The sequence below is a fragment of the Galleria mellonella genome, unplaced genomic scaffold (genome assembly GCF_026898425.1).
Source record: "Galleria mellonella isolate WM207_F2 unplaced genomic scaffold, CSIRO_AGI_GalMel_v1 utg11558, whole genome shotgun sequence".
NCBI classification, from domain to species: domain Eukaryota; kingdom Metazoa; phylum Arthropoda; class Insecta; order Lepidoptera; family Pyralidae; genus Galleria; species Galleria mellonella.
The window spans coordinates 100,893-116,167 of record NW_026441977.1 but is presented as its reverse complement, the minus strand read 5'-3'; the positions used below and the strand labels follow the sequence as shown (position 1 = coordinate 116,167).

General features: G+C 33.5%; 2 protein-coding genes across 2 annotated transcripts; both read left to right on the top strand.

Moving 5' to 3' along the window:
- Positions 1-262: 262 nt before the first annotated feature.
- LOC113510270 (charged multivesicular body protein 4b) lies at positions 263-8,476 on the top strand. The gene is made up of 5 exons (XM_052893463.1): positions 263-739; positions 1,437-1,614; positions 2,458-2,608; positions 3,459-3,573; positions 4,245-8,476. The coding sequence occupies exons 1-5, from the start codon at positions 559-561 to the stop codon at positions 4,286-4,288; spliced, it is 669 nt and encodes a 222-aa protein (XP_052749423.1). The 5' UTR covers positions 263-558; the 3' UTR covers positions 4,289-8,476.
- Positions 8,477-11,805: 3,329 nt separating this feature from the next.
- Positions 11,806-14,637, top strand: LOC113516508 (uncharacterized). The gene is made up of 2 exons (XM_026900958.3): positions 11,806-12,363; positions 13,601-14,637. Exons 1-2 carry the CDS (start codon positions 12,346-12,348, stop codon positions 13,961-13,963), a joined length of 381 nt encoding a protein of 126 aa, XP_026756759.1. The 5' UTR covers positions 11,806-12,345; the 3' UTR covers positions 13,964-14,637.
- The last annotated feature ends 638 nt before the right edge of the window (positions 14,638-15,275 follow it).

Below are 15,275 nucleotides of genomic sequence, written 5' to 3'. Positions count from 1 at the left end.
TACAACTTAGTTTTAAAAATAATAAAGTTCTGAAAGTAAGTAAATATTTTCTGTTTTATTAATTTGGTAAATCTGTCTTATTTTTCCATTATCTCTTTCATAATAATAATAATAATTTAAAGATTCCCTCGTTTTTGGTATATACCTAGGAAACGCAGCTGATGTTTGACAATGACATTAAAGTGCGTTTTGAAGCTTAAAATCCTGCCTAATGTTCGTTCATTTATCACATTCGCACAGACTATCTAATATTTATTAACGTTTTGTTATATAGTGCATTAGTAAATTAAATAATTAATTTGGTTACTTAATTATTGTGTAATAAAAAATTAAAATATTTGTGTACACGTTAATATTTAATGTAAGAAATTAATGCGATTTTTATCATTCGTTTCAGTCTAAAATGTTTTGAACGTGACACAGATGACGCATCATTCACTCTTTATGGCGATTATTGCCAATTGCTGTGAATAATATAAGTTTTTTGTGCGTAATTCGAGTAAATAATTGCAATAAAGTTATTTTTCCTAGATTCTTAAGTAGTTCTTTATATTTAAAATGAGTTTCCTGGGGAAATTATTCGGCGGGAAGAAGGAAGAAAAGGGTCCAACGACCCATGAAGCAATCCAAAAATTACGTGAGACAGAAGAATTGTTGGTAAAGAAACAGGAATTCCTCGAGAGGAAGATTGATGTTGAGATACAGACGGCTAGGAAACATGGAACAAAGAATAAGAGAGGTATATAAATGATAATTACTTTTACAACACGTAATAGGGATTTCAATTGGTGTTTTGAAACGTTAATATTCGTATTGTGTTTTTGTTTTAATGACCTTGTTAATAAACGTATATGAGTACATCAGTAAATTAATTTGTTACAAGGTGTAGTTTTAGGGTCTCAAATAAGGGTTTAAATGTTCTAAGGCAACTGACTGCTTTTTTCAAAAACTACCATTTTAATGATGTAATTTCTTTAGTACGTTTAGTTATTTTAAATTTTATTTTTCTAGTGATATATCAAGTTTGCCCTTTTTGATATTGCAGTATTTAGTTGCTTATTAAAAAATCTAATCCTAACTTATGGAGAGCTGGAATAAATACTCTAATATTCACTTGGGACTCAAATTATTTATTTCATTGATGTTGATTAAAATTGTTGTCAATTATTCTATCAATTAGGTATTTATATATATTTTTCTATTAAACATTAATTATTTAAAATTTTTACTTACTGTGGTTGTGAGTTTAAATCTTGCATAATACAAATGTTTCTATCATTGATTTTATTTGTAATATCCATTGTTAGAATTTCTTATTTGTTTTTAAAAAACTAAAAAATATAATTAGTGTGACTAGTTGTTTTGTACACACAATATAAACTGTTTAAAAGCAGAGAGCATTGAATAATAACTCCAGGGCTCTTTATCTATTCTAGCTGCTATTGCTGCTCTCAAGCGCAAGAAGCGGTATGAGAAACAGCTCACACAGATCGACGGTACACTCACACAAATCGAAGCCCAAAGAGAAGCATTGGAGGGGGCAACTACCAATGCACAGGTTCTGAACACCATGCGAGATGCTGCAAATGCTATGAAATTGGCACACAAAGATATGTGAGTGGTTTCTATTTTGATTATTTTATATAACAAAGGCATTTGCTTTTTATACATATAGCTAGTTATTTATTATATATTATTAATATTATGACATAAACAGTTACAATTTTACTTAATACTTCATTGAAATATTTTCCAAGATAAACAACAATACTCAAATGATAACTAGTAATTGATTAGAATTGAAAAAAATCTTGTTTTATAGGACACAAAATTATATAAAAATTAATTCAATTTTTTTTTGCAATTATGCAAGTGCAACATATGGTTTAGGACCTATCTTTTTGATTCTGATCCCCTTCTCGCCAACTCATCAGCCCTTTCATTACCTTTAATCCCTATATGTCCAGGGACTCATACCAAACTAATTACTATTTAGGGTTAACCCTAAATTCACCTTTGTTGATACAAGTGCTTTGATAGTCATTTGACTGTCACTTAAAATATAGATATTCTTGTTTTTTTACAGTATTATTTAGATTCATTGCCGCACAGGTGGCGCATACATTTCTGTTTGGGAAACAGTAGAGTATTTCCCTGTGCTTTGACTTTTTTTTTTTCACTTGAAAAGATTCCAGCTTCAGTAACGTCTTGCCATTTTGGAGCCATCTGTATACCAATATAGGTCCTTTAGAGATGGCAGGCCATGTTCCCACTCTTCTCTCTGTGCTATATGAACTTTAAAGTTCTTTTTAAAGATGTATTTTGGTGTTATTTTGTCACACCTCATGTCCATATGTCCAAGTCTTTATCGACCTCCATTTTTGTGTGCTTGTATAAAGCTATGTGTAACTACGTAAATCTATTAATCATATAAATTCGTCCTTGTCTTTATTCCAGTGACGTGGACAAGGTTCACGACATTATGGACGACATCGCCGAGCAGCACGACATCTCGCGCGAGATCACCGACGCGATCAGCAACAACGTGGCCTTTTCCAACGACGTCGACGAGGATGAGCTCGAAAAGGAACTTGAGGAGTTGGAACAGGTACGTCATTAGCTATTAAATGGATTATTTTTGTTACAAGATCATGGACTGGTTTTTTTAGTGGTTCATAATGTAATGGTAACCCCGCCTGCGCTAATGACATACGCTGGCGGAGCGCTAGTGAGAGATGATTGGTGAGGATGAAGCAGATTAGTTGGCCCATTGTTATGAACTTAACATAAATGAATCATAATGACTTCCAGGGGTAACCAGTTGAGGTCGACCTAAGAGGATATATTGCTAGCAATAGGATTGCTAATCTTCATTACTAATGATCCCTTTTTACTCTAGTCATGGACTGGTAACCCCATCTGCGCTATTGGTGAATGTGAATGTGAAAAAGACTCCATTTTCCGCGCTTAGCCTCTCACTTGGCCATTGTGCGTATGAGTCGTGGCTAGTGCAGCCAACCTAGCTCCGCCCAGAAGCGCAGAAGCTTCCTGGGTTCTTCACAGGCCTCACGGAGCGACCTCACCGTTCCGAGGATTTCTAAACGTTGATGGGCCACAGCCTAACATTCCAGGATTACGTGAGCAGCCGTTTCTTCGGCGTCGAAACAGCCTCGACATAGAGGGTTGTCTGTGGCTCCTATTGTGTATAGATGTTTGTTTAATGGACAATGACCCGTTATTGTCCCTATCATTATTTAGAGTTTTTTTTCTATCTAGATGTAATGTGCTATTGGTATATCAGTGTGTGGGGATAGGTGTAGATTAAGGTTGGGTCAGTTGCGGGCGGCGATACCATTCCACCATCACTTATTAAAAAAAAGAACTAGTCCAACAAATCCATTTTTGTAATTTTCTGGTATGTTTCTTCTAGTACTTATGAATGATATTGTTATCCACAGGAGGATCTCGACAAAGAGATGCTGGGCATCAACGTCCCAACAGACAAGTTACCAGATGTGCCCACATCAGAGCTTGTGCATGACAAACCCAAGCCTAGTAAGGCCAAGCAGACTGGTGAGTAAAATTTGTTTGTTTCTTTCAAGGTTTTATTTAATTTGCAATGTATGTTAGTTATTTTATATAGGTCAAATATTCCAAGCTGAATTAGAACTAGTTCCTCCTAATATCTATTGAATCTAAAAAACTATACCAATGTCAAATACTCTAAGAGATTGTTATACCATATTATTGTTTTTGTTAATTAGCACGCTGTTTCCTTTAAATCGATTGTATACTATGTATAAATAGACAGTAATTTTATTATAATATTAAATCTTATCAGTGTAACAATTGCTAGGAGACCAAATAAAGATAAAATAAAAAATAAACCATTTCATTGAAATTTTAAATATACCTTTCGCTTTAGTGATAATACAATATCCATTACTCAATATTATATTTAAAATGGCTATGGTATATGTTCAAAATGGCTGCCGCCACAAGATGGCGGAATGAGTTTATTAGTCTATAATAATTTTGTCAATATTAATCACTAGTTTTTTTTTTTTAAGTAAGATATGTTTGGTTAGAATTAATAATAACCAGATAACAGATTCCGTGTATTATATTTTTTTATTTATCTTTTAATGGGGTTTCTCACAACTTGTTTAGTCTGAAATTTTATATGTTTACCTATTTCTTATTTGTTTCCCGCCAAAAATGACATTTATTACATTTACTTTCAGAGGATGACGACGATTTCAAGATGTTGGAGTCCTGGGCCACATAGGTGCGATGTGAAGTTATTTATCGAATGCTCCTCTCATGTTAAGTCATATATTGACATAAGCGAAGCGTGTTGCGTTCACACTTACTGTTATCAGATTTAATTCATGATTAAAAATAAACATATATTTTAAACGGAGATTGTAACATATTAAAAAAAATAAGTAAAGAAAGATGCTCTTTAAATAAAGGGCTCTAGAAATGTAAAAAATATTAATTAATAATTTGAATGCATAATTTCTTTTTTTTGCTTTTTAAAGTCGTAAGAAATAAGCACTGATAGCTTATTTCACAAATTATTGTTACATTTCCACACATGTAAGAAATATGAGTGGAAATGTGAATGTAATTAAAAATTTTTAAATAAAATTATTCACATTCTATATTTATATATATATATATATATATATATATATATATATATATATCACTAATCATTAAAAAATATCGAGTAATGTTCTCGTAAATTTGAAGTTTTGCACAAACATTTTTCATGCGATTTAGCCATTAAGAAAAAATTTTAAAGAGAAGAAAGCTCCCTACTAACATAATTGAATTAGAAAAGTGTGAACGCAACATGACAACAGGTTTTGTGTGAAGGTTGCCATATTACAAAAATAACAATCATTCAAAAATATAACATAAATAGATTAATACTAAAAAAAAAGTATTGGTTATATTAAAACTACAGATAGACAGACGGGACAATTTATACAGGTTAAAATTTGTCCATTATCATAGCATCCTTTCAGATTTCAGGTTTTACAAATTAGTGAATTTTTTTATACCACGATGGTGGCAAACAAACATACAGCACATCTGATGGTCAACAGTCACTGTAAACTATGGACGCCTGCAATTTTAGGTGTGTCACGTGCCCGTTACCGACTCTGAAGAATCTTTAATATACCCTTTTTGAAGAACCCCATACTGTATTCTCTATGGGAAACTATGGCAAGGAGCTCATTCCACAGTCTGAGCCTTCGCGGGAGGCAATCCCTCTAAGAGTACAGTGCGGTTGTTTTAATTTTAATAAATAGGTCGCAATTTATTCTTAGAGATATGGTAAGGTACATACTGTATTTTGCTTTTTTGACCCGTTGCTTTATGAAAAATATCAGATTTTAGGTTACATACACTCCCTGAAAAGTGATGAAAAAGACTACAGCATGGGGTTCTTCAAAAGGGGGGTAAAGAGGTTTCTTCAGGGTCGGCAATGCGCGCGTAATACCTCTGGTATTGCAGGCGTTCATAGGCTACGGTAACCGCTTACCATCAGGTGGGCCGTATGCTTGTTTGCCACCTCAGTGGTATAAAAAAAATATGCCAACCATTTCAATTTACCTGTAAATAATTTTTTTTTCATTTAACAGATCATAAAGTTAATATCAGTCGTGTGATTGTTAATTTGATAGTTTTAGAATCTCAGCTTACTATAAATAGTAGTGTGGGATGGGAGTTTTTTTGATGGGTGAAAATGGTATGGTAACCCCGCCTGCGCTAACGGGATACGCTGGCGAAGCACCAGTGAAGGGTGATAGATGAGAATGAAAACAGGCCAGTTAGCCCATCATGATGAATTCATCAGGATTGAACCATGATAGTTTCCAGGGAGAACCGCGAGGAGGTCGACCTGGTTGGGTATATTAGTAGCAATGGGATTCTCAGTCTCCATTACTAACAATCCCTTTCACCCCCGTGGGATGGGAGTTGGAAATGGGAGTTAAAACTGCCAAAATATAACACCCTAACTATTTAAAAAAAAATCTCTTAGAGGATTTATTTTCATATGGACTCTAATTATATTATATACAAATTGTATATAACCTGCAATAAATAACCGTCAGATGCGAATTACAAAATTATGAATCTTATAAATTAGCACAAAAGCAATCTCTATATTAACGTGTATAGAGGTCAAATTACTTTGAATCACGACCCGCACTAAAGATCATATTTCTGTTCAACAACTTTTACACAAAACCTCATATGTATATATAAATGTAATAATACTAATTTAGACGGCTTATGTATTCTTAAACGGTATTTATCGCCTACAAAGCACCATTATTATTATATACATTATTAGTTCAAATATTGAAAGTGATATTGATTGGGGGTTTAATTAAATTTTATATATTTTATATATATATATATATATATTTACGATTAATCACTTGGCAATTTACTAATTATTTTTTACACATGTATAGTTAATTAATTTGTAGCGAAAACATAACATGTGATTGAAAGACTCTAAAATGAACGAATGAAAACCATTGTTCCGCTCAAGGAATGATAAAACTTCATTCTTTTAATCTGTTTCGAATGATAACGTACTAAGACCGAATCTGTCAATGTCAAAATGTCATAAACCATATTAAAATCATCTTGTTTTTTTTTTCTTTTAAGTTCTGAACATAAATAGGGTTTTGCGTTTTAAATTCTATTCATATTATAAATGCGAAAGTTTTTAACGATGGACGTATGAATAATTGGATAGACGATTGTTCCTGTTTCACTCAAAAACTACTGAATGTATTCGAATGAAATTTGGTACACGGATAGGATATATCCTCATATCGTCACAGTCGTAGAATACTGACGGATCGGACAAAGATTACATATAAAGATCCGTCAGTATTCTACGACTATGACGATATAGCATATATAGTACTTTATATACTGATACACACGAGCAATGCCGCGGTATAGAGCTAGTTATAAAGTAATCTAGTGAAAGAATTACAAGTAATTATACGTGATTCCATTCCAGAATTGATCCTGGTGCGTTTTTATTCAAAAATAGGTTTGGAGAACGACGTTTTACAATTTTTACGTTGTCTGATAACAAAATTAGTTCCACTCTGTTTAAAATTGAACAAACATAGCATGGTATCGTCCGCGATTAACCTTATATTTATGGTGTTATTATTATTTTTTTTTATTCTTAGTCCTAGTTTTCTAACATAATTTTGTAAGTTCTGAATTTATTCTATTAAAAATAATTATAATTAATTACTTGTATAGTTTCCTATAAGTATGTGAAATGTATATATTTTATTTTTTATTTTTGTGCAGTACGGCTCGTAATAATGTAGTTAAGAGAACGATGGGATAATGAAAACGTAGTTAAATACATAATATACCCGATTCCATATATTGCTTGAATATATGTATATGTATCTTGGTTTAAAGCGTTATGCCAAAAGTTGAATTTTTAAAATAATTCAGCTAATATATGTAAGCATTGCTCAACTACAAAATGGGATATGCAATACGAGGTACTCAGGGCCGTATTTAGGGGAGGGCCATTCGGATACTGCTCAGAACGTCAAAATTGACTGCGTCTGAGTGTAAAAAGGGTGAATGCACCGTCTGTGCTGCGGGCATTTGCGCCTATGTCACGCCTAAAATATGTGGATTTTTTCCCGTTGTCATTGTAGTAAAATTATTGTGTTATTGTCAAGGATGGCAAGTATATTTGCCCGGAACGGCGAAATAAGTATACTTTATTTTAATAGTATTGAGTGAAAATGTAAACAATCGAACAATTGGTTTGATCATAAAACAATTTGCTGATGTCCAATAGTGGTACAAATAAAAATTGGTTAAATAAGTCCTATTGGAATAGAGGGCCTACCATGAAATGTTTTCCGAAATATCGGGCCCGAATTTGATGTTAAAAGTACATAAAAATGTTAAAATATCGGTCCTTTGTGCTATTACGATAGGATTTATGACGAACGAAATGTTCAGCTTCATTCACTGGGTCGAATTTTGACGAAATTGAGTCTGAAAATTTGGATTTTCATTTCATGGTAAACACCCATATTATAGATGCGAATCTTGTGGGTATATAAAAGAATTCCTAAAAATATTCTAGTTCGTTTTATGGACATGGAAAGATCTATTGCGCAATTAAAAAATGCTATGGTTAAGGCAGTATTACATGACAGTCGTGAAGTGTGAAAATGCTTTTAAACTTCATACGTTCAAACGTAAATTCCTTATTATGTATTTATTTCCATTTTGTAGTCGAACGATAGCCTAAAATCTGTAAAGTGGCAGTTTTATTTTCACCTGGCATCTAGTGCCTGCATTGATACGCGTACTTTTTCTTAAAGTTGTAAACAATTTTTTGAAGTTGTAATTTGTGCATATGGTACAATAAATTTACTTTATTTAAAAATTGTGTTTTATTATTCTAATGACTGTTTCCTACGGCGTAAACTGCCTGAATTATGGTAAAAAGCACCCTCTGTGTTGACCTAATATATTATGGCTCTTCTTTGTATCTAATTTCATTCAAATCTATTTTTTTTATACAACTTAGAATGGCAAACAAGCTGACGCCCACCTGTTGGAAAGTGGTAACCGTTGCCTATAGACATGAGCAGTACCATGGACATAACAGAGTATACTGTTTCACGCATGGGGGGTATCCCCATGCGTTGCCATTCCTGAGCACTAGCCCATTAAAACTTAATTGAGCAATGAATTAAAATGTATTCTGTTAGAATATAGTTGATTTTTAAATGAAAGAGGTTTCCATTTCTCTTATACATTCTGCCTCTATGTTGGCGTGCAAATGTTGGACAATTAAGCAATATAATAGGGAATATATGTACGAGGTCTGTCCGGAAAGTTCGTATAAAAGTGTTCTGGAATGCGAGAAAGAGGAGTGGGGAGGCCAGGTAAGCGCAGGACCCCTTCCTTATGTCCCTAACAATGCTTCAGTTCTGGTCTGACCGCCGTGCGGTGCGAACTGGCTTGTCACGCCATCTGTGAAGTTACCTCTTAACGAAACCCCGTCGGCATGGAGCCCGCTTCCGTTGAAGAGCAGCGCGTCGTAATCAAGTTTCTCTCGAAACTCGGCAAGAATGGCCGTGAAAGCAAAGAGTGGAAGACATCCGGGGAACCACGAACAAAAAAATCAAGAAAATCCCGCTCAAATGTCAAGACAATGTTGATTGTTTTTTTCGATGTTCGGGGGCTTGTCCATCAAGAATTCGTCCCTCCAGGCCAGACAGTTGATGGAAAATTCTACGTCGATGTGCTCAGACGCCTCAAAGCTCGTGTGGCACGAGTTCGTCCAGAATTGGCGCGAGAGGGGCGTTGGATTCTTCACCACGACAATGCCCCTGCCCACACCTCTCTTGTTGTCCGTGAGTTTTTGAGTAAAAATTCCATTACGGTGACCGAACACCCCCCTATTCGCCGGATTTGGCCCCGTGTGACTTCTTCTTGTTCCCAAAAACCAAATTGGTACTTCGGGGGCGGCATTTGGGGGACATAAATGAGATAAAAAAAGCTACGACGGGGCAGCTGAGAAACCTACAACCAGAGGACTTTCAAGAAGCCTTCTCACAGTGGAAACGGCGTTGGCACAAGTGCATTATGTCACAGGGGGAGTACTTTGAAGGGGATAAAATTGATTTACCTGAATAATTGTAAAATAAAATTTTTAAAAAACTTTTATACGTACTTTCCGGACAAACCTCGTATATGTAAATTTAAAGATAAGTTCGCCTTTGCTAACATTGTTATTAATTTATTGTTGTTGTATTATTTATATTTGTATTTACTATATTGTTGTTACTGTATGTTTTAGTGCAATAAAGAATATATATATATATATATATATATATATATATATATATATATATATATATATATATTCCACATTATATTTCCTTTCATTAGTTATATAATTAATTTATATACAGTAAACAATAATCGTCTAAATTAATAAATAACGACAATAAAAAACATACAATATTATATATTTACAAACTCATATTTTTAATATTAGTACAATTTACAATATCGATCAAAACTGGAAAGACCATAGGTGTACTTAGGGTGCAAGGCGTTAAAATTATAAAAAATTGGATTTAACGTTATATAATTTTAACGGATTTTTCCAAATTTTTGGATTTTTCCAACCCCTATACAATTTCGAATGAATGAATGAAAATATTTATTTTCCCACCCGAAAAATGATACAGATTATAAAGATTAACGATGTGTTTATTAAAAACAATCTTAGTAATAAGAAGATTTAACTTTAGTGCATTATTTGCTTACATTTACTAGTTTACTGTGTATCTATGTACTTAGTTAATTATACATTACATAGAATTAAAATTATACATAATATTTTATATAATATTATTTTCTTTTCTTTATATTCATGAGTTTGACAGATCGTTTCCTATAACGTCATCTGTCTACATGAAAGAATTCTAATTTGGAGGTAAAATCCTTTTACAACCTTCACCTAGTATATAGTAGCGCCTTGAAGTATGTACAATTGGTAATTTGCAATAATATGTATTCTACTTATGTATTCGTATTAAATAAACGCCCAGAAAGGTTATCACATTGCCGGCTTATTAGAATGCTTAGCGTTGAACAGTTTTTAACTGAACGTTGATATTAAGCGTGGGTATTATAATATATAGCAATATCTGTATTTAGTTACAATATCTATATACTCGAAGGAATAACAAATACGACAAAGTCGTGGCCATCAGCTAGTATTTTTTTTTATACAACTTAGAATGGCAACCAAGCTGACGGCCCACCTGATGGAAAGTGGTAACCGTCGCCTATAGACATGAGCAGTACCATTTACATAACAGAGTATACTGTTTCGCCCATAATACCCCCCGTATTATGGGCGAAACAGTATACTCTGTTATGTCAGGTGTTATTCCTCTGTACCCTGTAAATTCACGCCATATCCCACCCTTCAAACCGAAACACAGCCATGCAAACACAACTGCTTCACGGTTGAAACACGAATGGGACAGAGGTACCAAAGCAAACGACTTTTGTACCAGAGGGGGTAGTATATAATAATAATAACAAGAAGGATTTAATTAAAAAAAAATACGAAGATCTTTGCATAAAAACAAAGTCCTCAGGAATGGTAACACATGAGCGGTATCGCGGTGGGCCGTCAGCTTGATGGCATTCTAAGTTGCATAAATAAATCTTTGCACCCTTAGATATGTGACCTTGTAAACGTAACATGCTAAACATTGTTTAAACTTGCATAATGATTACAAAATGATTACATAGCACCGTATAAATCATGGTGCCAACCCATGATTGTCATTCAGAGGGCATCAATTGGATCTGTGAGCTGAATGTAATCCAACGACGGCAAAACACTTTCGCTTTGCGGGTGTATTCTGTTACTTGGGTTCGATATTTTTAAGACAACGAGACTATATTGTTTTTCAAATAAAACGGAACGGATAAAAAATCACATAGAATTCGTTTCGTTCACTATGAGTGATTTTATTTATTTATTCATTAGTACAAATATTTGTACATGGCGGACTTAATGCTCAACCATAGGGAAGTGTCAAAATACTCGAATGCGGTACTACTAATTATTGATATACATACACACTAAAATTACATATATAAACGAATAAATATATATAAATAACAAATATACTTACACATATATGATATATACTATATTATACACGAAATTGAGAATAATATAAAGCACTTACTGCTCAGATAAAGTAAAAAAGTGAGTGTGAACGCTTTTTTTGAAAGACAGTTTAGCCGGTAGTCTCTTAATGGCATCAGGAAGCGCGTTCCAGAGTCGTGAAGAATGTAGGAGAAAAGAGTTTGAAGCGTAATCAGTACGGTGAGAGGTGAGAAATAGTTGGAAAGTATTATTGGAACGAAGGTTACGATTGTGAGTTTCAGATAGATACTGGAATTTACTGTTAAGTAGTTCTATTCCAAGTGAATTCATCACGATGAGCTAACTGCATAATTGCTAGCAATGGGGCTATTAATTCCCATTATTGACAATCCTTTCTCCCTCCACCGTCAGGGTGTTTGCCGTTCAAAGTCTTACAAAAAACAACCCACAAAAAATTAATGTCGTGATTTTTACTAAGCAGTAATAATGCGTAACAGAATAGGTCGTCGAGTCCGTTAATAATATTCTGTAAGCAGTTCATAAATCGGGTGTCCATCTTCCTTAACGGTTCAGTCAGTCGGCGACAGGTCAGTGAAGTGTTCGACATGAAGTACTTTGTATTGGTGAGTTATATTTAGTATCCTTTAGTATATTATTAATGAAAAATAAACAGATCTCATGTCTAACGCGTCCGTGACAACACTATTGAAAATGTAAATAAAAGAAAAAATTTACCCAATTATATGACAGTCTACTAATGTCCTACAGTGGTATAAATAAACAAATGGATTTTTTTATGGGTGAAAATGGTATAGTAACCCCGCCTGCGCTAACGGTATACGCTGGCGGAGCACCAGTAAAGGGTGATAGATAAGAATGAAAACAGGCCAGTTAGCCCATCATGATGAATTCATCAGGAATTAACCATGATAGTTTCCAGGGAGAACCGCGAGGATGTCGACCTGGTTAAGTATATTGCTAGCAATGGGATTCTCAGTCTCTATTACTAACAATCCCTTTCCCCCCAAATAAATGGATTATAAGTTTCGATTTAGAGAGTATCACTGTCATGATTTTAACGAAATTTGTTCATTTATTAATAAGGTTCTTTTGAAAAAGAATTAGATGAAGGAGGAGGTTGTAAAGGATCTACAACCTACGCATTCTAATGTAATGACGAAGTGCAAATCTTTATATTCATGCTGGACATTGCAGGCCCATTACAAACTCTTATGTTATGACATTTTAAATGAAATTTTTAGGAGAAACCCAATCTTTATTATTTAAAATATTAATTTTGCACATTATATGTGCCTACCTTTTTATGCTAACCCTATAAATACTGTCTACATTCGGGTTCTCGAGGTTGACTGGAGAAATCGCTATAAGGTATAAGTCCAGCTGCGTATATTTTGGTATAACCTAATATATATATTATAAGTGAATATAAATAGCATATAAATAAATAAATTTGATTATTTTATTTGATAATTAATAAATTTGACAAAATAAACTAGTCCCTATAAGTTGTATCCGCTTCCGAGTATGACGGTTGAAGCTAACACATTTACGAAATACCATATTTATATTATTTGGTGGAATTATATTGGAGTTTTTAATACTGACTGTTGACATTGATGTTTTTAGAAAATGTATTATTTTTTAATTAATCTGTGACAGTTTCTTCTAAAATATGTCTTGTATTTTTTCACCTAATTGATATATGTTATATTTATATATATATATATATATATATATATATATATATATATATATATATATATATATATATATATATATATATATTATGGTTATGGGCCCAGGAGGTTGTGTACTAAACACAAATAAAATTTCTTTCAGATAACTCTCCTCATTATTGTACACACCACAACAGCTACCATAGACATCGAGAAGTTAAGAGAAAATGCTGCTGCGAAGGTGCAAACATTACAAGACCAAACAGCTGCAACTCTACAGAAAGTGACAGACAGTATCGACTTTGGGAAAATACTACAAATAGTGGTCCCGATAGTGCAACAGCAGCAAAAAATCTTCCAGCAGTACCAGGACCAGTTGGGAAACATCCCAGCTGTTATACAATCGCAAGGGGAGAAATTGAGGGGCTATTATCAGAAATTGCACGGCCTCACCGGTAGGGATTTAGTTCTGGCCTTTCACACCGGCGTACCGTGGCCGGCGTGGAGAAGAATGGATGATGAATGAATGAAGTCACCTAGTACCTACAATATTTTTAGTATTAATTTATACGAAGAAAGACTAATTTAAATGTAACAAATTTAATCTTTTACTCGATACCCGTTTTTTGTCCGATACGTATGCGTAGATTTATATATATTTATGTAGAAAAATCAATAAAATAGGTGTGTAAAATCAAATATTACAGATTTGAAGTTTCAGGAACGTCAAAAACATTTTCAATTTGGTGCAGTAAATTCGTGACACCGGAACAAACATACCTACAGACAGACAGAATTAAAAAAAAAATTGGCATCTATTATTTTTGTCAAGACCCCTCATTTATCGCAGTACAGTAAGATATTTTAATGTGGTCAAACTATGGTCTAAGTACTCAGGATTTTAAACCGGAATGAAGTATTTATAACATGTTAGTTGCTGGTGATATAAGTTTTTTTTATATCTTAGATAGGTATATAGGCTCGCGACCCACCTAATGGATAGTGGGAATGGATTTTTGAAAACAATTGTGTTACATTCACAGATAAATAATTTATCTTTGTGCAATGTGACAATGGTTCATATTTAGAAATCAATTTATTAAATCGTGGTAACTCGGCTTTAAATGTAAATATTTTTGTGATAGTTTAGATTACTTGTTATATTATAGAACATAAGTTAATAAAATAATTTCTTATCGACGTGTATTTTATTTACCAGAGATTTATTTACCACTTTGTACAAAAGTCGTTTGCTTGACCACCTCTGTGCAATTCGTATTTCTACCGCGAAGCAGTTGTGTTTGCATAACTGTTTCGGTTTGAAGGGTGGTATATGGCAATGAATTTACAGGGTACAGAGAAATAACACCTGAGTCCTCAGGAATGGCAACGCATGGGGAGTATCATGGGCGAAACAGTATACTCTGTTATGTCCATGGTACTGTTCATGTTTATATGCGACGGTTACTTGTTTTTACTGTGTTGTTACTCAACATACGATAACATTAAATTTTTAATAAACTATATGGAAGCAACATATATTAACGTTCCACTACAGGGCAAAAGTTTTATTTTCATAAGAGGAGCAAATTGGCAATGTATTTCCCGGTAAACAGGCGACCAGTTGTAAAACAAAAAGCCAAAATCTTGTGTAATATGAATAAGGAAATACGCCAACCCCAAATAATAGGGATAAGGGCAGGAAAATGATGATGATGAGAAGAGAAGATTGACATACTGTTACACCGCAGATTAGTTTTTAGTCCAAAATAACATCAATTGGAAATTTTAAACCATGAAAATTTAAAGAACCTTAAGAACACCTTTTTTCTGTAACG

Coding starts and splice junctions, on each gene's coding strand:
- LOC113510270 (XM_052893463.1), top strand. CDS start 559: ATGAGTTTCCTGGGGAAATTATTCGGCGGGAAGAAGGAAGAAAAGGGT. Junction 1,615..2,457: donor AAATTGGCACACAAAGATAT/GTGAGTGGTTTC, acceptor TCTTTATTCCAG/TGACGTGGACAAGGTTCACG. Junction 3,574..4,244: donor TAGTAAGGCCAAGCAGACTG/GTGAGTAAAATT, acceptor ATTTACTTTCAG/AGGATGACGACGATTTCAAG.